General features: G+C 40.8%; 1 protein-coding gene across 5 annotated transcripts in view; it reads right to left on the reverse strand.

Moving 5' to 3' along the window:
* Positions 1-2,088: 2,088 nt before the first annotated feature.
* itpr1 (inositol 1,4,5-trisphosphate receptor type 1) overlaps positions 2,089-22,589 on the reverse strand; it is a 375,823-nt gene continuing 355,322 nt past the window's right edge. For 4 of the 5 annotated variants that reach the window (XM_033036758.1, XM_033036760.1, XM_033036759.1 and 1 more), the window contains 2 exons: positions 16,778-16,939; positions 2,717-3,087 (listed from right to left, as the gene is read on the reverse strand). In XM_033036758.1, the coding sequence (XP_032892649.1) occupies positions 3,001-3,087; positions 16,778-16,939 (249 nt within the window). In that variant the 3' untranslated portion in view covers positions 2,717-3,000. Of the gene's footprint in view, positions 3,088-16,777; positions 16,940-22,589 lie in introns of all 5 variants that reach the window. The other variant, XM_033036757.1, reaches the window with a different exon arrangement.

Below are 22,589 nucleotides of genomic sequence, written 5' to 3' on the forward strand. Positions count from 1 at the left end.
TGCTTCCTGTCTGTCAGGAAGTTGGTGATCCATTGACAGAGGGATTCAGGCACAGTCAACTGGGAGAGTTTGGAGCGTAGTAGCTCTGGCACAATGATGTTGAATGCAGTCACGGGGAGAACGTACAAACAGCACCTGGAGCCAGGATCAAACCTGGGTCTCTAGCGCTGTAAGGCAGCAACTATACCACTGAGCCATCTTGCCGCCCTTACTATTCAATTAATAATTCAATTTATTAGTCTCATTTCTCAACACCCCCATCCCTCCAAAAACCAAACTGCACTTCCAAAAGTCTTACTTCGAAAAGTTTCACAAACTTTTACTACCTATTTACATGAAGACATTTCCTAATTTCACAGGAATGAATCCTTGATTTCTTGCATCATTCTGATACACTGTCACTGTGCCTTCTCCACGTCTTTGACATTCTTCCTAAAATTTTCACCAAAGTTGTGCAGGTTGGTTGGTTAGTTGGCCATTGTAAATTGCAAAAAGTGTTTAAATCAGTGGTTGAATTCGGGGGGAGTTGATGAGAATGTGGGGAGAATAAAATGAAATCAGTGCCGACTAGTAGTTGAAGCTAGAGCGACTTGATAGGAATGTGCAAGAATAAAATGGAATCAGTGTCATGGGTTCTTGAGGATTTATGTGGACTCAGTGGGTCAAAGTACTTTTGCTATGTGGTACGACTCCAGAATATGAAGCCAGAATAAATAAAATCTCTTATGAGATTTCACACGTACTCTTGATTTTTGTACTCAAAGCCCCATTTTAAAGCTTAAAGATCTAATATTCTTCCTTGCTCATTTCACCAGCATTTAATTTCCTGGTCCATGTGTTACAAAATACTTTAGAATGGTTTCCATGTTTAGCAACTTTCCCTCCACACATGAAGTTACAATACCAAGGGGCTTTGTTCATAATCTGGCTGGGGAACTGTGCCTTAGACCATAGACAATAGGTGCAGGAGTAGGCCATTCGGCCCTTCGAGCCAGCAACGCCATTCAATGTGATCATGGCTGATCATCTTCAATCAGTACCCCGTTCCTGCCTTCTCCCCATATCCCCTGACTCCGCTATTTTTAAGAGCCCTATCTAGCTCTCTCTTGAAAGCATCCAGAGAACCCGCCTCCACCGCCCTCTGAGGCAGAAAATTCCACAGACTCACCACTCTGTGAGAAAAAGTTTCCTCGTCTCGTTCTAAATGGCTTACTCCTTATTCTTAAACTGTGGCTCCTGGTTCTGGATTCCCCCAACATCGGGAACATGTTTCCTGCCTCTAGCATGTCCAAACCCTTAACAATCTTATATGTTTCAATGAGATCCCCTCTCATCCTTCTAAACTCCAGAGTGTACAAGCCCAGCTGCTCCATTCTCTCAGCATATGACAGTCCCACCATCCCGGGAATTAACTTTGTAAACCTACGCTGCTCTCCCTCAATAGCAAGAGTGTCCTTCCTCAAATTAGGGAAGAAGCCGGGGAGAAGGAGTGTTCGTCATGTAAAGAGATGGTCAAAGTTCGGGAACTCTCTTCCACAAATGGCAATTGATGTGAGGCCAATTGTATCTAAAAAATAATTGAGATTGAAAGATGTTTAACCACATAAACAATAGAATCAGGAATAAGCCATCTGATCCTCTGAGCATACGCCACCATTCAATACTATCTTGGCCAATGTTGTGTCATGGGTCAATTTTGCTACTTGATCCCCATAGCCTATCAACTGCAAGTATCCCAAAATCTGATTGTTATTTTCCTTGATTATGATTGATGAATGAACATCTACTGGGTAGCAGGCAACATAAGCTTTTCACTGTACCTCGGTACACATGACATAATAACTAAACTGAACTGAGCAGTCATCAAAAATACCCACATCTAAAGATATTCTTTCTCTTCTCAGTTCTAAATATATATATATATAGTCAAAGTATTTGATTGTTGATAATTAAAGGAAATGGACGAGGAGGAGTATGTGGAGTAAAATTATAGATTTGCTGTGATCTCAATGAATGGTGGAACAAGCTGGGGGCAAAATGACCGACTGTGACATTAAAATTAACTAGCAGTAAAGTCACACACCAAAGCAGCATTATATATTTATTAAATAGCTTTTCTTATGCATTGTACAACTGTCATATCACACTTAATTTGTATAATATTAGTGCTTTGTGTATACTTTGTCATTAACACTACTTTCTTGGTCACTGACTCGTCTGCCATCTGTAAACTGAGGTACTTATACAAAACAACTAAGGCAGCAAATATACAAAAAGTTTTCCATTCATCCTTTTTCAGCTTCAATGAAAATAAACAAGTGTATATTCATTTAGCAAAAGACAATGTGGCTCTTCACAGGTAGTACACTTCAGTGTTCATCTACAACGCAAAGTTATACTGAGTATTTTGCATATTCATTAGTCATATTGCACATCAACTTACAAAAATAGGACATTAAATACTGGTTACACAATTATTTTTTTTCTGTACATACAAAAACTTCTGCCGTACTCATTATCCTGACAGTCAGTTCTTCAAATGTGCTTTATTTTACTTTGCAGCCACAATGGAGTTAGCAGGGGTGGGAAATCAAAACCCGTTCTCTTCAACCCTACAGCCCTAAATTTAAAGTGGGTGCACCATTTGCAACTCCCCTTAGTTGTAACGATGGGCCCTTGGAATAAAACTGGACCCCCACCTACGCCCAGATCAAACCCCCCTCTCCCCTCACCTCCCCAAAATGAGAAGCCTGCTTTCAAATGGAGACTTTAAATAACATCCATGATTCCATCTTTGGCAGCAATGGAAGCAGAACATCCCGATGAGTGTGACAGGAAACAGTTCCTTAGGAATCTAGGTAACAGTAGCAAGAGACTAAAATCTGTCTTTTATTTCCTATGGTGCATACAAGTAAACATTTTGAAAAATTTATACTGGTTCAGTAGCCGGGTGATAGGTTCTGAGCCAAGCTATTCCAATCCAAAATGGCAGCGTCTCCCTCAGGCCGGCTGCTGTGGGTTAATGTTCATGTGCGGAGGGTGCCCGAGGAGACCAATACGTTGCTTTTGTTTCCTTTGCTCAGTCATCTACAAAAGAAGATACACGCACGTAACACAACTGAAGTTCCATCAGAGCTCTTGAGAAATTTTAATTCTCAGAAACACAACATATTAAAGCTACTCAGAGGATTTGAGTCAGATGATTTCATAACAGTTTATGTTGGCGGATCAACCTCCTGACAATATTAGTAGGCGGTCCGCTTCAACAGATCACTGAAAACAGGGAGAGGCTTTGATGAAGTCTTGCGTGATCCACGTTATACCAGTATGAATAAACAGGCAGATGTTCTTGCAAATGCACACTCTAGCAAGGCTTCTATAGGTTTATTCATATCCTGAACTTCAGCGGGAGAGGAGCTGCAGTTGTGCATACTATCCCTGAGTGACTGTCTGTTAATGGGAAAATTTCCTCATTACTTAAATAACTCATGCAACGTATCAAAATTAGCAGGGAGTCAAAGAGGGGAATCAATGTCTCCGTTTAGAAGCTGATGTCTATTTGGATGCCTCGTTGTCACCTTCCCCTCAACCAACAATTAACCATTCTACACATCCTTGACCATAGTCTGCTTTGAGCTGTCGTTTTCACCCCTTATCCTTCCATATCTCTGGTTTCCTTCTTCCCTGACTCTCAGTCTGAAGAAGGGTCTCGACCTGAAACGTCACCATTTCTTCTCGCCAGACATGATGCCTGTCCCGCTGAGTTACTCCAGCATTTTGGTGTCTATCTTTGGGCCATAATATTAAATAGTCTTCCCTATTATCATTATTTACTCCATCTTCAAGTGCTTCGATGACTTTTAAAAGGAATGGGTTTGGGTGTTGCTAATCAGTGTGTAAAAAGACCAAAATAATGAAACATAAGTAGCCAGGAAGCTGGGAATTGGAGTGCAGTTATGCCCCTGTCCCACTTAGGAAACCTGAACGGAAACCTCTGGAGACTTTGCGCCCCACCCAAGGTTTCCGTGTGGTTCCCGGAGGTTGCAGGTAGTTGAAGCAGGTAGAAAGACTATCAAAAACCTCCAGGAACCGCACAGAAACCTTGGGTGGGGCGCAAAGTCTCCAGAGGTTTCCGTTCGGGTTTCCTAAGTGGGACAGGGGCATTAGATAGAGTAACCAAAAACATGGGACCTACTTTAGTGGAGATTGGAAGTGGACATGACATCTTTAGTTGTGATAACTAAACTCAAATTCTCTCTTATTTGTTCAACCTTCACATTAACAGTACTGGAAGGTTGAAGGAGCTTTCTTGAAAACTTACTGCCTCAAAGCTCGATGCTCATGAAAGCCCAGGATGTCAATGAACTACCTGGCAGTCTGTCAGAGGGAATGTACTGCATGTGGTGCATTGTCCTCATTAATTGTACAAACAAGTTTTAGTTTCCAGGTACTTCACGACAAGCTAGGACGTTCCTTCAATAAATAAACTCTGAGCCAGACTCTTTGTGATTTTAAAGAGTGAAAGTTAAAATATTGCTCCCCGACCTGGCTTTTACAATGTACATTGCCCAACACGGGGGCTTTGAAGGTATGGATGGAGTTGACTGGATGGATACAAATGACCATTACATCTGGTGAAGTAATCAAGATCACAGGGTCTAAAATGGAACAGTTATGAGAAGAAAAAAAAGGAAGGATTTACATTTAATAAAAGATTTCATATCCCTTTCATGATGCCCCACAGCAATTTCCAGTCAAAGAACGACATTGGTGACTATACTTCAAAAGCAATGCAGGAAATGATTCAGTTAACTGATACGAGGCAGGCTGTAAAAATAGCCATGTGATAATAAGCAAATAATCTGCATTGTAAATGTTTAATAACAGTAAAATATTGACAAGGGCACAGGCTCAAGTCCTACATACTTTGAAATGCTGGTGTGGGATCTTGTATCTATGTGAGAGGAGAGACAATTTTTTAATGGCACGTGACATCTGTGGCAGTGGAGCATTCCCTCAACACCTCAGCTTAGATATAGATATTCAAATCTCTGGAATGTGACCTGAACACAGCATGGACACAGACACGCAAGCATATTATGTTCCATAACTGGAACAGCTTTGTTGGACAAGGTTTTCTTGAGGAACCAAAGTCGGAAAATGGAGTTGAGGAGATGAGGGGGATCTAATTGGATGATGGAATAAGCTGGAGGGACCATATGGTCTACTTCTCTTCCTAGAAGGAAGCGTTTACCTTATATGTAAACAATGTGGATATGGTGTAATAATCCCTCCTATGCCATCTGACAAGGATGCCCCAGAGCTGATGCATGCCCTGAACAAACTTAGTTCATAAGTTATAGGAGCAGAATTAGGTCATTTAGTCCATCAAGTCTACTACGCCATACAATCATGGTGAATCTATCTTTCCCTCTAAACCCCATTTTCCTGCCTTCTCCCCAGAACCCGTGACTCCTGTGCTAATCAAGAATTTGTCAATCACCACCTTAAAACTAACAGCCCCTTCAGATTCGGAGATCTGCAAGCTGATAAACAGCAACTTGGGATATACTTTAGACAGATTCATCTTTTGGTGTAAAAGACTCAACTGCAGGGGTGGAGGGAGGCCACCTGGTGGACAATAGTCACAGACCCAAAACATGTCCCTCAGCAAACATGATTGGGAACAGATGTTTCTGGTGCTTAACATGCTGCAGTTTAATGGGATCATGCTGTGTATAATCGGCTGCTGCGTTTTTGATATACCAGTGAAGCATTTTTGAAAACAATCTAAAGATGCTATGAGATCATGAAATATGCTGTATTGATGAAGAGTAATTTCTAACAATGTTTTTGCTGCCAAAGGCATCTCAAGGCCCATGACAGATTGCAGCTCTCATCCTCTTGTTTGTAGTGCATTCTCAGGCATTAGATTTGGTCTCAGATTCTCAGGCCTTTATCAAAGAAGAGCTGCACCCACATCTATAGACTCCTTTCGGCCAAGTTGAACATGGGTTGTGAAAATGCAAACTTGTGTTAAGATTGGAGGTGGTTGATGCAAGAGAAAACAGAAACCAAGCTTTTACATTATCATCATGCAACATAGAAACAGGACCTTTGGCCCACAATATCCATGCTGACCATTTTGCTCATCTGACATTAGTCCACATGAGTTCTGTAACTCTCCATACCTTCCTGATTATAATTGTTATCTAAACATATCATAAATGTAGTGATTGTATCCAAATTCATTGCATCTTCTGACAGTGTATTCCAGAAAGCAATCACTGTTAAAAAAAACCGTACCCCTCAAATCACATAAAACACTTCTCCCAAGATGTCCAGCCAAACCAGTTCATTTCTCTGCATAAAATCTACCTTTCTATGTCGAACTTCAAGCATTTGAAATGTTTTACTTCACATTTCAAGGCGAAACCAAATGTTCAAGGCCTGCAGCAAATGTTTCAACACAGTGTTATTTTGAAACCGTGGCATAGCTGATTCACCCTGTCAAAAGGAACTCTGTTTCCTTCGATAAGATCTACCACACAGAGCTAGCTAACGTGACATGTCTTTGAAACTAGCCTTGACTTTAAACAGACTTTTGCTAGGGTTTCCCAAAATCTCAGGGCTGTCTCCATAAATCTCAAGAAAGTGCAGAAAATTTGGTCTGAAAGTGGAACCTGGAAATTCTGCAATGCTAACAATTGCCAAATTGGGAACCTTAGGTTGTTATCCATTCCATCACCTCAAATGTACTGGCAGCCAAATTGTTGGAAGCCAGCTTGTGGCAATGGTCTCTGCTATATCCAGGGTATGAGAAGTTAGAAGTTTTCTTTTCAAAAAGGTATTCAGAAATAAAAACAAATTGACATCGATTCATACATCACCTTTTTTTCATGATCTCAGAACATTCTAATGCACATTATTTTTATTTTAAAAATATTTTCTACATGATAGCTACAAGCACTTGGTCAAATCCTGCAAACAATCCAATTTTGAAAGACCAATTCTTTGCCTTGCAGAATATACGACACTTGTTAAGCCTGCATTCACTTGGGTTCTGAAACATAACAGGGCAGACCAATCCTGGAAGGGACCAGAGAATAGTCTGCTCATCATAATAATTACTGGCATCTTTTTGCTTGTTGTCACATTTGGCATGTCTATGGATAGACAATGAAGAAGTCCCTGAATGAAGCCAATCTTGGTTGGCTATACCAGAATGGATCCCAGCAACAATTTGCCCAGGTTCACAATAATAACAATGAGAAAAGTGGTTTGTCAATGGTTCTTTAAGAGGTGTCTTTTTTAAAGCTAATTAGCACTGAGGTGTTGGCCTTGACAACTATGCTGTCAGAACCCATCAAAGATCTTAGATCTTCTTCGCCTGTCCCTTGAGATTGAGGATAAGTTGCTTCCACTCTCTGAGTTCTGGTTTCCAATACCACCTGATGACGCCAATACCATAGACACTTCCGTGGATGAGGAAGCTGGTGCCTGATAGAGGAACAGGTGTGCTAGATTCTTCAGGAAGGCCTTGAGCAGATTTTTGATTATTTTCTTCTGTCCACCTGCTTGTGTCTTTCGGCACAGAGCATGGAATAGAATGGCCATTATGGGAATCTGGTGTCAGGCATACAAATGATGTGTAGGAAAGAACTTCAGATACTGGTTTAAAATCAAAGATAGACACAAAATGCTGAAGAAACTGGATGCGAGAAAAAAAAGGACTAATTGAGGCTGACAACAGATGACCTCAAGCAAGGAGGTTCCCTGATAAGCCGACTGTTGGCGAGAGATGGTGTGATCCCCAGAGGATCACAGTTGTACACAGTTGTGAACTGTGTAACTGGTTAACTGACTTCTAGGGGAGGAAGGTAGGGAAGAGGGGGTGGAGGACAGAGGTTTATTTAGAAGGTACCTACAATTAGAGAGTTCAAAGTTCATACCGCTGGGTTGTAAGCTACCCAAGCAAACTATGAGGTATTTAATAATCATTGAATAAGGCTTTTGTTCAAGATGAAGGGCTTCTGATGATAACTCCCTGGTCTATCAGTCATTCCAACAGATGACTGAAATGCTACTATCACTTGGTATCATTTTGCTGTGGAACAAGTCATGCCATCATCTATCCAACCTGCATATAGTGAAACTGGTTTTTCTTTCCCAACAGGGAATCCTATTATACAGCTCTTCAGTATTGATGGAATGGGCTACATAATTGAAGGAGCTGAGAATGATTGGAGCTATAGAGAAATTCATCCAATTAGCCTAACTCCTGAACATGCACAAGTGGAAACAGCTGGATGAGCATCTGCTTCGAGATCCTTAAGCAACAACAATCATTTTTTGCACTTCAGGTAGTGTGAGGCATAGTCATAGACTCACACAACATGGAAACAATCCATGTCCTGCATCGTGTCCATCTGTCCTAATCCCGTTTACTATGTCTGCAACCTTCTATACTTCAGCAATTCAAGTCGTCATCCAGGAACTTCTTAAATATTGTGAGAGTCACCACCTTCTCTGGAAGTGTGTTCCAGAGTGCACACACCTTCTGGGTAAGAAACAATTTCCTCACATCCCCTCTAACCCTCTTCCACCTCAACTGAAACCTATGCTGCTGGTGTTAGAACGTCTCTGACACAGCGAGAGGCTTCTCAAAATCCACCCATTTATGCCTTTCATAATTTGGAAAACCTCTGTCAGTTCCCCACTCCAAGTAAAACAAACTCAGCCCTATTGTGCCTCTCCTCATAGCTGAAATGTTCTATCTCAAGCAATATCCTGGTGAATCTGATCTGAACCCTCTCTTGCCCATGTGCATCTTTGACCACATCTAGACTATCAGCATTTTAAGCCTTTCCAATTTCCTTACTGGTATGCTGGGGAGCAGAGGATTTTAAAAGGGAGAAAACTTTTAAAACGTGCTGAAAAAAATCATAAATTAAAACTCAAATCCATGACATTTGAGCTGGGGATCAAACCAGACACACCAAGTCTAATACAAATTCATTCAAACAAGTGGAGAGTATCATCCACCTTTATCTGCTGAAAGAAATTCTAGTCAGATGCTGAAAATCAGGATATTGCAGATGTTAAATATCTGAAGTGAAAACCAAGTGCTGGAAATACTCAGCAGAGCAGACAGCATTAAGATAGAAACAGAGTTAACATTTCAGGCTAATGATATAAATCAACCTGAAACATTAAACTGTTTCCCTCTGCACAGGTGAAACGTGGTCCGCTGAGTATTTCTAGCAGTTGATTTTCACTTCAGGTGAGTTGTTCCTTTTACTTCAAGGCATGTTTCATGGAAGCAACACTGCAGTCCTATTAAATAATTGGCTTTTCATTTAAGATTAAATTATGTGATAGCCTACTACTTCAAAGTATTTTTTTTTCATCTTCAAATTATTTTCCCACCCTCATTCTTTCTCTACTTTTTCAAGAAAATGAACAGGTGAAAGTTATGTTGTACAGATACCACAATGAGGGATGAGGATGGAAACCTTTCTCTGTTTCATTCTGACTATCTCCACTTTTCACCCCTTTCACGCAAAATTTGGCAGGACAGGCATAATCCAAATCATGGTTTGAATATGGCCACTTAGGACAACAGTTTCACACCATAGTAAGTCACCAAGAGTCAAACATAATATATTCTGGCAAACAAATTTGGTTGATAATATAGGACTCAGTGGCACCGTGGAATGTGAGGAGAATACAGAGAAGCTTTGTGGTGATAATGTGGAAAAAGTTATAATGTCTTCAAATGGTCAGAGATTGAAAACTTTTGGTCTTCATACTTGTGTGTCCTATCAGAGTGTACACTAACCTTTACTGCAAGAGGGTTTGTATATTAAAGTAGAGATAGCTTGCTCTAATTATATTGGTCCCTGATGTGTCTGTGTCTGGAAGATTGTGCACAGGTCAGAACCTCCATGCTTAAGGATATACTTGTGACATGGAGTGCCACAGATGTTTACCTGATTGATTATTGGGATGTTGGATATGTAATGTCAGGAGAGATTAAGCAAAATGAGTTTAGAAAAATTCGATGTGATCTCACTGAATGAAACATGTAAAATTCTTGGAGTTTGGCAGGGTAGATGCGGAGAGGATGTTTTCCTGGCAAGATAATCTAGAACTGGGGGAGCACTCTCAGAAACTCTCAGCCAGACATTCAGGATGGATGCGTGGACAAATGATGTCATCCAAGGGATAGTGAATACTGTTATTCTCTGTCAAAGTGGACTATGGAGGTACAATCACTGTCAATGTTCAAAACAGAAAGACAGGTATTGCCTATTGTAGAAATAAAGGAATATGGAGTTACTACTGGAGAGTGGGATTAACTGTGATTTTATTGAATTGTATTTCAATTAGAGGGCCAAAATGGCTTAATTCTCCTTCCTGTTGAGATGGACTTTGTTGCTATTTTGTGATTTCCCACCCTCAAAGCTATTCTTTCTAAGCTGATGGCAGCTCAAACTGTAAAATCTGTGGCAAAATGTACATTCATAAATAAAATGTATCTTGTATGTAACGGTGATTCAGAAACAAACTTAACGGTGGATGACTCATTCCTTAACCTACAAAAACTGAAAATAAATGGCATTTACAGTAAATTCGAGCCTTGAACGTGTAACATGAAACCGAGGATCTCCTGCCCAATCTTACTCCTGCATCAAATCACAGTTGATCTGTTGTCTCAATGAGCATAGCAACTACAAATTCCTTCAACGTCTAACAGACCAGATTGCAGTCTGCTGAAAACCTAACCAAACAAAATGGGCTCTCCATTTTGCAAGTCATTCTACTGATTACAAAAGCTATTTAAACACTTCTATTCCTCCTCATTTTTTGACTTTTGATTTTGCTATCAGTTGTCTTTGATCTTATTTATTAAGATGAATAGAGTTTTCCTACCCACCGCAAGAATTTGATAGCATTTTTTTTGCAAAAGGGGTCCTCTTCCAACTTCTGAAATACATCCTTCACATCGTTTGTGGGTTTTATATATCTTATTCTGCTATAAAGTAAATTGCATACCGATATTGATCAATAGCAATCAGTATCCATCAAACAATGAGGTTTGCTTCAGCCATGGAAAGTTTAAAGTCACTTGCTGAATATGAGTTTGTGTGTCAGATTAGATATACGGTTCCAGGTTAAGCTCTCTCACTTCCCTTGCTGTTGCGTCATACAGGTGTACATTACCATCTTTGGAGGAAGCGGGTTAAAAAAAGACAAGGTTTCCAAGATTGCTACGGTCAGATCATCGGAAACGGTGACTAAATGCAAAACAAATGAAATGAATAGAACTTGTTAGTTTTCTCAAACATTTTAAGGCACGGAGAAAAGATTTCTCTCTTTCTTCACTGTCACTGGAAAGTGAATGCAGTCTGGTCCACAGTTCCAGTAAACCCGCATCGTGCGAAATGTAGCAGGAACTCTTATTCCATCGTAGGAGGAAACCAAAGTCCTGTGCACCTGCTCCATGACATTGTGGCACCTTTAGTCCATGTCAATAGTGGTTTTATTTTTTTGAAGAGGAAAAGAGGAAAGGAAAAAAAAAATCATGCTGGCGGTTCTGCAACATCTGAGGTCTCGGTTAAAATCTGAGGTTGCTAATGGCATTTCACCTTTTGATCTCAAAGTATATTTTTATTCCAATTTAGTCACCTGAAATCACTTGGCAATTCTGGATAGAGCACTTGGTGAATTTAATTAGTTAAAAAAAAAATTAGGGTCTATTGACCTCATCTCTGACATTAAAAAATGGTTTGTCAATGAACCTGCATTTCATATGGAATGGACATTTCAGATATCATCTACCCTTTGAAAACTATCAGTCACAGCCCAGTCTGTACTTTGTTTCATCTGATGAAAGCCGAATTAAGATGATTGCCAGAAGAATTAATCTATTTGTCTTTGATCTTCAAGAAAACTCGAGGTTTACAGGTCACTAGCCATGTTAACGAACTAGAATTTGAACTATTCACTCACTTCATAGTTGACCCACCAATGAAAACTGGCACATGGTCTCCCTTTCCCTATCTTTATGAAGTCAACGATTAGGCCCTTGATCTTTTAACGTACATAAGTCTTGGATCAGAATTAGGCCATTCGGCCCATTCAATCATGCCTGATCTAGCTTTCCCTTCAACCCTATTCTAGATAATAGACAATAGACAATAGGTGCAGGAGTAGGCTATTCGGCGGGGTGGAAGATTGCAACCTTCACGTGATCTGCCTTGTTTCGACTAATGCAATCAACTCGACGTGCACAAACGGAAGATCAAACAGAACAAGTTGTCCTACAACTTTAGGCTGTGCACGCCACACGAAAGAAGAAGAAGGCTATTCGGCCCTTCGAGCTAACACCACCATTCAATGTGATCATGGCTGATCATCCATAATCAGTACCCCGTTCCTGCCTTCTTCACATATCCCCTGACTCTGCTAACTCTAAGAGCCCTATCAAGCTCTCTCCTGAAAGTATCCAGAGAACCAGCCTCCACCACCCTCTGAGGCAGAGAATTCCACAGACTCACAACTCTCTGTGCCTTCTCCCCACACCCCCTGACATCTTTACTAATCAAGAATGTAAATCTCTGCCTTAAAATATTCATTGCAGCCTGTAGATTACTGCGATGTCCTTGGAAAAAAATCTTTAAAAAAAAAGGCTTAAGTATACTTCATCTACTTTTCTTTCAGCATATAGGAACAGCCAGTTTCGACAGTGCATTTGGCTGTTTAGCCATCTTCTTGAAGCCAATACATTCATCACACTTTTCAGTACAGGCCTCCCTAGTAATTTCGGCCTATGTGTCTGGCTATAGCCCAGGCTACCACCCCTATGCACAATATCAACCTTCTACAGCTATTCTTCTCCTGTACATCCTTCCCACCCCCTCCCATCATTGCAGAGCACATTCATTCTTCAGCGAATACGATACTTATATTGTGCAGGAAGGAGCTGCAGATGCTGGATTAAACTGAAGATAGACACAAAAAGCTGGAGTAACTCGGCGGGACAGGCAGCATCTCTAGAGAGAAGGAAAGGGTGATGTTTCAGGTCAAGACCCTTCCTCAGACTGGTTAGGGATAAGGGAAACGAGTTATAGGCAATGATGTAGAGAGGTAAAGAACAATGAATGAAAGATATGCAAAAAAGAAACGATGGTAAAGGAAACAGGCCATTGTTAGCTGTTTGTTGGGTGAAAACAAGAAGCTAGTGCGACTTGGGTGGGGGAGGGATAGAGAAATTAATATTCATACCACTGGGCTGTGATTCTATTTAAACAGTTCTATTCATCCTGTTTCACCTCTTTAACCTTCACTTTACTGATAAATTCATGAAAAGCTCCCCCTTATTCTTGCTTCAAAGTCCTTCCTGATAATCTAATGTAGGAAAGGCTGTCCCTTTGGTTTGGGCCTCCCCCAGATCCAGAAGGATGTTCTATGAATGTGGACTCTTGTCTACAAGTTCTGAATTCTGAATTCACAGGTAGGTCTTTCCCTCCTCATCTTACATGACCTTCGACACAGCTCTCCAACCATAGGTTATCAAGGTTTTTAATATCCAGTTTGGTTCGCAATTGTCAAATTCCCTTGCAGAGCCTCAGACGTCCATCAATCCACTAATCCGCTTGGGTAGCTTACAACCCACTATTATGAACAATTTTAGCTAACAAACCACCTTTCCAATGGACCCCCCCCCCATTCTTTTTCCCTACTTTTCCCTGTGCTCCACCAGAATACGCAGCCATTTTCCCTACTATCCTGCCCCCTTCCCCTACCCCTTTCCACCTGTATCTCTTCCTCTGGTGTCACGTTTCTCTCCTAATCTCAGAGCCCTAATCTCAGTTTCATCTGCGAATCAAACCCACCTCACCTGTATCCACCTATCACTTGCCAGGTTTTGTCCTGCCCCCATCTCTCTTCCTGCTTTCTTCCCCCTTCTACAATCAGGCTGAAGAAGGGTCCCGACCTGAAACGTCACCTATCTATGTCCTGCAGAGATGATGTCTGACCAGCTGAGTTACTCCAGCACTTTGTGTCTTTTTTTGCAAACCAGCATCAGTAATTTCTTGTGTCAACATCCATCTATATCACTTTCTTCAATATTGCCTCTGACCCATTGGATAGTAACAAATTGAATAAAACGATTAAATATTTTTTTTAAATAACAGAGCAATTGATACCACAAATTGAACAGGAAAGGACAATAACTTTCCCAATGTACTCAGCAACGATAAAGTGCCTAACCTACAAAATCCACAACAATTATTTTTTATCAATATTGAGTCTGGGGAGGGACGGCATTGCGTGGATCGCTGGAGATATCTTTTGTAATAGTAAATCATTTAGGGAGTTTCTCTATCATAACAAACTCTCAACAAACATTTTCTTTTCCAAGTAAGTGCTTAGAATTTTCTAAATCATTTCCTCTTCTTTGTAAGAAAGCGATGTTGCATTTTTAGTGCTTGGTTTAAAAGGCAGAAGGAGGAATCCAAAGAGTTAACAGTAGACAGTGCATTGAGAGTAAAATTACTTTTAGGGAAGTATGTCTGGGTGGTAGATATAGGGAACCGATCTGTAGGTCCTGTCGCAGTTAACGTATCACATGAGGTACAACATCTTGATCCTGTCTAGATTATGTGGCAGGTGAGAACATGCACAAAACCATTGCCAGCACCGTGAAGACTGCCAATTTGAAGATACTTCCCTTTTCCTCTCAAATGGATTTGCGTATTTAGAAAAACTCTGGAAACTGAACAGAAAGTTACTGCAATAGAAATCACTTAAATGAAAGTGAACTCACCAAATTAGAAACACTGGTGCAGTTAGAGTGAATAATTAGCACTGATAACAAAGCGAACCTCAGTGTTTAAAAAAAAATCAAGAAAAAGTTGATGCTGGAAAACTGAAATAGAAACAGATAATGCTAGGAACACTCTGCAGGTTAGGTGGCATGTGTGGAAAGAGAAAGAGTTAATGTTTCAAGTCTGGGATATCTTCATCAGAACTTTTGCCTGACCTGCTGAGTGATTCCAGCATTGTCTGTTTTTATTTTGGATTGCCAGCCTTAGGGTTGTATATTTTTAATTGATTGTATTTTCTGTCAGCAAAGTTTCTGTTGTCTTTGGCGTGTATTTGATGGGGAAACACATTAAGCCCTCTTTAGCTGGATATCAGTTTTGCTCACAGTTAACATACTCACCTGTTTCCGAAAGTCATTAATTCAACATACCACAAGGCTAAGACGTTAGGACAGTGCTGTATTATTAGAGGCATTACTTTTCAGATTGGAAATACCCAGACCTCAACCACCTGCATGAGAGGATGTGAAAGATCCAGTGTTGAACAAAATTGCTGGAGGAGCTCTCCTCAATGTCTTTGTTGATTTTTATATCTATATATATCAAAGATGCTCATCCCATTAACACAAAGTGACTAGCAACATTAACATAAATGAGGTACATTTGACTATCCCAAGCAGGTAACCAGAGCAAGTGCACATTTCTCATCTTATTGTCACGTTTTCCACATGTTCAAAACTGGATTCCTGTGCTATCTCTATAATCAAGTCAAAAGTGTTATCGGCCTACTATGTTCTGTTGTGCTGAAGCAAAGCAAGAATTTCATTGTCCTATCAGGGACACATGACAATAAACTCTCTTGTCTTAACTTGGATGCACTTTTAGATAAAAGGCAATTTGTCAATCGTAGTTACAAAAGAAAAGGTAAAGGAGCTTCTGTAGTAGGTGACATTGATTCCTTGCATTACACTTATCAGTTTAATCTTTCAATATGTCCATGCCTCACCAAATGAGAAAGTTAATCAACACTTATTAGCCTTTGTGGGTCAAATGATGCACATAATAGTCTGCACTCAAGCGTCAAAGCTGAACTTTATCCTAGAGGAATTTCACATGCACTAAATACTTCTGCAACAGTGCAAGTCATGATCAGGTGATTGCAAATTGTACTCTTCAGGTGAAATGCCTTAGATGAATTTGACCAGAGCACAAAAGCCCCTTCAAACACTTTGCTGCAGGACCATTGAGAATCTTGTTTAGAAACTAATATTCAGTCTTAATTGGCACATGAAGGGTCTCGACCCGAAACGTCACCCATTCTTTCTCTCCAGGGATGCTGCCTGTCCTGCTGAGTTACTCCAGCTTTTTGTGTCTATCCTGTGGCCCTTGATTACTGTTCCATTCTAAGAAATCTCTTCAGGTCCTTGATACATCTCCCAAAGGGTCCTCCTTTCGAACAGCTATAGTTATAATTCTATATTGAAAAATCAATTTGGATGTGTTTATGATAATCCATGAATTACAAGCGTATGAAACTACTGCTGGAAGGTGAGATTGGGTTCATACACATGAACACATTGGGTCAGATGTTTGCTCCCGTGATTCACTCAAGAATTCCATCTCAGATTAGTGTGTGAGGCAGCAGCTCTACCAGCTGTGCCACCATTGTGTGTTATGCAGGCACCTGGGAACTTAGAGCAGAGAAAGTTAAGAGGAGATTTAATTGAGATTTTTAAAATGATAAGACTAACTGATCAAAAGCCAGAAGGTCAGTAACCCCAGATTATAGACCCAAAACAGTACCGGTACAGGATCAAACCCGGGTCTCTGGAGCTGTAAGGCAGCAACTCTACCGCTGCGCCACTGTGCCGCCCTCTTAGTTATTTGTATCAACAATTCTTGTCGATAGTTGACACAGAGAAACATGAGACACCACTGTTTACCTGCTCCTTGAGCTCTGACAGTTGGCCAGATAAGTTAGTAACCAGCTTCATCGTAGACTCCAGCTTCTCCTGTAGGCTCCTCAGCTCGTTTTGCTCCCCCTCTGCGTCACTGCTAACAAGTGACATGGCCCGCATACGTGGAAACCAGTCCAGGTTCCGTTCCTGAAACAGAAGGAGATATCGGAGGTTGTAATGAATTTTGGTATGGAGACTTAATGAATGGACCATTGAGAGGACCATCTGCCCACTCAATGGTCCCATTGAGCATGTCCCATTGAATATGGTTTCATTACTTGAACAGCATGTTCTGTCATGCCATATGGTTCAAGTAATGAAAAATTATTCAATTCTGATGAAGGCTCTTTGGCATGAAACGTTAACTGTTTCTCTTTCTACAGCTGTTGTGCGACCCATTGAGTGTTTCCAGCATTTGTCTTTATTTCATAATCTCAAACCCAAAAGGGAATCCCATTACGTGCAAGTTTCTCTCCAACCCATAGACCGACTAAATTGAAAGCCTATTTCTTATCCATCATTAATAGCACAAAGTCCTGGAACCCCCTGCTTAACAGTAACATGGGATCCTATTCATTCATGGGTTGTAGCTATAGAAGGCAGATTACAATCAGCTTCTGGGGTATGTACACATGGGCAACAGATGCTAGGTTTGCTGGCAGCATAGTTGAAGAGGATTGGACTTACAATCAAATTAGATTTCTGATTCCAAGTATTCCTGCTCGTCTTTTTGTAAAATGTCATGGAAGGAAGAGTAAAATTAGAAATGTAACTGCTAAAGAGGAAGTGCAACGACACTCCCTCGATGACTGGTGATGTGCAAGTGCCTCACATTTTCCAAAACACTACCTGGAAAAGTTAGCAAGTTAGATCGTGACTGGTGACATCAGCCAAACCTCCTCCAGTATCACTTTCTTTGCCAAAACAAAACAAGGTATGTGTGGCGTTTTTTGTTCTTCTGCTCATGGATTAACCGTTTAAACTACGGAAGCAGAGTTGAAGGGAACTTGAGGGAATGGGGTTAGTGGAAATAAGATATTGCTGAGATAAGAGATCTGCCATGGATTTATTTCTTGAAACTGTGCAAGGATATGGTAAATGCAGGATGGGTAGATAATGGTGTAATGCAATTCAAGATGAAATTATCACAAGATACACCAGAGGAGATGGGAGTGAGGAAGCTTGGATGATGAGAGAAATTGAGACTCTGGTCAGGAAAAAGGAGGCATGGGACAAGTATAGGCAGCTGGAATAAAGTTTATCCCTGGACAATTTTCGGGAACTGCGGAGCATGCCTAAGAAGGAAATCAGAAGGGCAATAAGGGGGCAGGAGATAGCTCTGGCAGATAATATTAAGAAAAATTCAAAGAGATTTTATAGGCACATTAAGGGAAAAAAGGGTAACTAGAGATAGAATAGGGCCCTTAGAAACCAAAGTAGGCGTCTCTATGTGGAGCCGCAAGGAGATAGACAACGTCCCCAATTAGTATTTCTCCTGTTTTTACTGTGAATAAAGTTCATGTGATAGGAGCAGAATTAGGCCATTCAGCCCATCAAGTCTACTCCGCCATTCAATCATGGCTGATCTATCTCTCCCTCCTAACCCCATTCTCCTGCCTTCTCCCCATAATCCCTGATGCCCGTACTAATCACTCCATCACACAATAAACCTGCCATTTCAGAAGTCAATGTGACGAACTTTGTTGTGCTCCCATCCAAGTATATCCTTCCCTGGATATCAAGATCAGACTGCACAACATCCCACATGTGAGCTCTCCAGGCCTCCTAGTCTGGGGTCTGGCAGGTCCTCTTTGGTGATAATCAACTTTAATTGTACGCATTAGAACATTTAATTTCATGATGTACTTTTCGAGCGAGAGATCAAAATTAAACTTAGTTTACTTAGAGTGGCGAAAAATGGGCTCTTACTTGGGAAGACTGACTCACACTGCTGCGTACCTACTGAGTTCACCAAGTAACTTGAGTATTGCAACATCTTTACACCTTTGACAGAATACAATAAGATGGAAATTACTCAGCTATTGCATGAGCTAAACACGTAACAAGGTAGCACATGTGCGTTATTACCCATTTCCAAAATCTGGTTCCATTGAATTAAATTGGCTGATTGCCTTCAGTGCATGCTGTAACAAAATCCTACCCCAATGTTTTTTCTGTCCTGTTCGTAAGGCGACCAAGGGAATAATCAGCAAGGCTAGACTAGATATAAATTCTAAAGCTGTTTACTTTTAAAGAAAGCAAGCAAACACAACGAACAATGACTGGATTTGTCTAATTCACCTGGTTAAACACCTATTAACAAATAATATAAAATACTGAACATGACGAACTTGCTCATTGTTAGTGGCTTGCCTCGCCTTGCTTATCTTAAAGCAAAATGAACATTGCAAATTGTCACTTCCTCACCCAACCTGTGCTGGGCCTAAGTTTCTTGCAGCTTCCTGTTTTTAAACCAGGGTGACCTTGTGTGCCTTAGGGGGGGCTTGTGCCAGGAAATCCTTGCCATGCAGAAACAAGGAACTGTAGATGCTGGTTTACCGTGGAAAGACAAAAAATGCTGGTCAAGCAAGTCAAGCAGCATACCTGGAGTACATGGATAGGTGACGTTTCGGGTCAGGACCCTTCTTCAGTCCGAGTAATGGTCTCAACCCAAAATGTCACCCATTCCTTCTATTCCTTCTGTCCCACTGAATTACTCCAGTATTTTGTGTCGATCTTCAGTCAGAAGGGCAGGTTTACCCTTTTACAGTTTCAGTGCAGTGGTTAGGGTTTCACGACCAATTCTGAGGGCAGTAAAGACTCAAGAAGTTCTATAGCGAGACTTGAATCATGCAAACTTCTGACTTGTGAACTAGCTGTGTTTCTGGGACAAGCAGGCAATTTCTCCTATGACTAGTCATTTTTTAAATTCCAATTTATTAGCTGAATTTACATTCAAAAGCTGCCATAGTAGGATTTGAACTTGCCCGCCTGGATTGTTAGTACGAGCCTTTGGGCTACAAATATGGTTATGTAACCACTGCACTATGACCCTAGCCAAATATGGTTATGTAACCACTGCACTATGACCCTAGCCAAATATGGTTATGTAACCACTGCACTATGACCCTAGCCAAAGTGTGACACTCAATGAGAGCAGCGTTTTTCAACAAGAGAAATACCCTGCTTGGGGTACGTTGGAACAGAGAACAAAATGACCTCCCATCATGTTTTATAACTGGAGTAACCAGATTGCTGGCAGTCTTTGCAGAGCGCTGGAAACTGGTTTCAGCAATGTCAACACCCTCCATGGCACAGAGGAAGCAAATATGAAAGTATTTTGTGCTTTTGCTGTGTACATAACTTTAGGTGACATTGAAACACCCTGTGGATCAAATTTTGTGTAACCGCCAATGGAAAGTAACTCCACCTATGCTCTATAAGAGTGTTGCAGAGTAGCTCCGACGCTGACTACTTCACTCAGTGTGCAAGCACAATTCCAGTGAACATCTTGGAGGTGTAGCACATGTCAGGTGACAGCCACATGTTGTGTGTGAAAACTAGGTGGATCCAACTTTTGGCCACACTGGGATATTCCCCATTCATCACCACCACCCAAGTTTCACCCTGCTGCATCTTTGAGTCAAGAATCTTGTGACAAAGTTGCAAACCGTAACCAAAGTTGATAAGCTCTTAAGTGATTGGAGAAGAATTAGGCCATTCGGCCCATCAAGTCTACTCCGCCATTCAATCATGGCTGATCTATCCTTCCGTCTCAACGCCATTTTCCTGCCATCTCCCCATAACGCCTGACACTCATACTAATCAAGAATCTATCAATCTCTGCCTTAAAAATATCCATTGAATTGGCCTCCACAGCCTTCTGTGGCAATGAATTCCACAGATTCTCCACCCTCTGACTAAAGAAATTCCTCCTCATTTTTTTCCTAAAGGTATGTCCTTTTATTCTGAGATTATGGCCTCCGGTTCTAAACTCTCCCACTAGTGGAAACATCCTCTCCACATCCACTCTCTCCAGGCCTTTCATTATTTGGTGTAGTCTTGTTAAATCTTTATGAAATAGTAAGAGCATGCCTGATAGAAGATAAATCATACACCCTTTTGTATCAATCCTCCCTCCACAATCTATTTGGATAAAATACACAGACTACATGTACAAGATGACAAGTTGCAACAACATTCAAGTTCTTGGGGTCCTTTGTATTTAGACAATGCAAATAATTATTGTCTCATGTAAGATACTCATTTTATAAATGCAGAATAATGCAATGGCGGCCCATTTAAAAACCGTGTGTACAGGAACACACACCTCTAACTGCTCCTGTCATTTTCATTCAAAGCAAAAGGATTAACAAACTTTCTAAGGGCAGAGTAATCTGTAACCTCTTGAAGACACACAACGCCCTGTCATGCAGAAACATTTCAATGGCACTTGAAAAATAATAGAAGCAATGTAACTGATTTTTGGCACAATACATCTCATTGTTCAGTGCCTTTGTTCAACAATCCTGAGGACTGAAGAGCTGTGAAATACATTTATTCCACAGAATTTAACTTAAAGACACAAGGTTTTCAACTATTAACTTTGGGGAAGAATAACTATTATTGGATTGACTTAATTCAATCAATACTACTTGACCACATTAGAAACTAAAATATATGCTCTATGGTCCCCATGTTGTAATTGTGGAAAAGTGGTGTCTAACTTCAATCTACAATCATCCTTTGGCCAACTGCAACCAATCAGTATTGATGAATCATGCATCTTAAATGAGAAATATTCCAAGGAACTACTGGACTCCCACTTAAAATAAATTATTTGCTGCAGTGTGCATTGGTTGTCACTGAGTCCATAGCTTCTTGAAAATGGTGACGCGCGCAGATCAGATGGTGAATGGGGCATTTAGTATGCTCGCCTTCATAGGCTGAGGCATTGAGTATAAGCGTTAGGATGTTATGTTGGATTTTGTACACATTGGTTTGACTGCAATTAGAGAATTGGGTATAGTTCTGGACACAACACTACAGGAAGGAGGTGGTAATAGGCAGAGTGCTTTACAGCGCTAATACCCGCGTTTCGATCCTGAATACGGGCGCTGTCTGTATGGAGTTTGTACATTCTCTCTGTCACCGTGTGGATTTTCTCTGGGTGCTCCAGTTTCCTCCCACATTCCAAAGACGTACAGGTTTGTTGGTTATTTGGCCTCAGTAAAAATTGTAAATTGCCCCTAGTGTGTAGGATAAGACTAGTGTACGGGGTGATTGCTGGTTGGTGCAGACTCTGTGGACAGAAGAGCCTGTTTCTGCACTGTATTACTGAAGTCTAAAGTAAAGATTTACCATGTGTTGCCTGAAATGGAAGTCTTTAGTTATATGGAGATATTGGAAAGGCTGTTTTTACCTCATAGGTATGTAGGCGGCTTATAAACTTGAGGGGTATAGATGCTACAATCAGAGTCTCTTCACCAAGGTAGTAAGTCTAGAGCTACATGGCACAGATACAGTTGAGAGAGCAAAATAACATCCGATGTTATCAAAAATAACAAAATAATAAAAAGGACTTCTGAGAGACAAGATTTTTCCCACAGTAGATGACAGTTGTCTGGAACAAGCTGCAGAGACTAATAGAATTACAAATGATTAATAGGCATTTGGACAGGTGCTTATATAGGAAAAGCACAAAAGGATATGGGCCTAATGCAGGCAAATGAGATTAGTGTAGATAGGCATCATGAGGTGGGTGGAAGGTTCAATGTTGTGCTCCACGGTTCTATGA

Source organism: Amblyraja radiata, chromosome 18, assembly GCF_010909765.2.
Source record: "Amblyraja radiata isolate CabotCenter1 chromosome 18, sAmbRad1.1.pri, whole genome shotgun sequence".
NCBI classification, from domain to species: Eukaryota; Metazoa; Chordata; class Chondrichthyes; order Rajiformes; family Rajidae; genus Amblyraja; species Amblyraja radiata.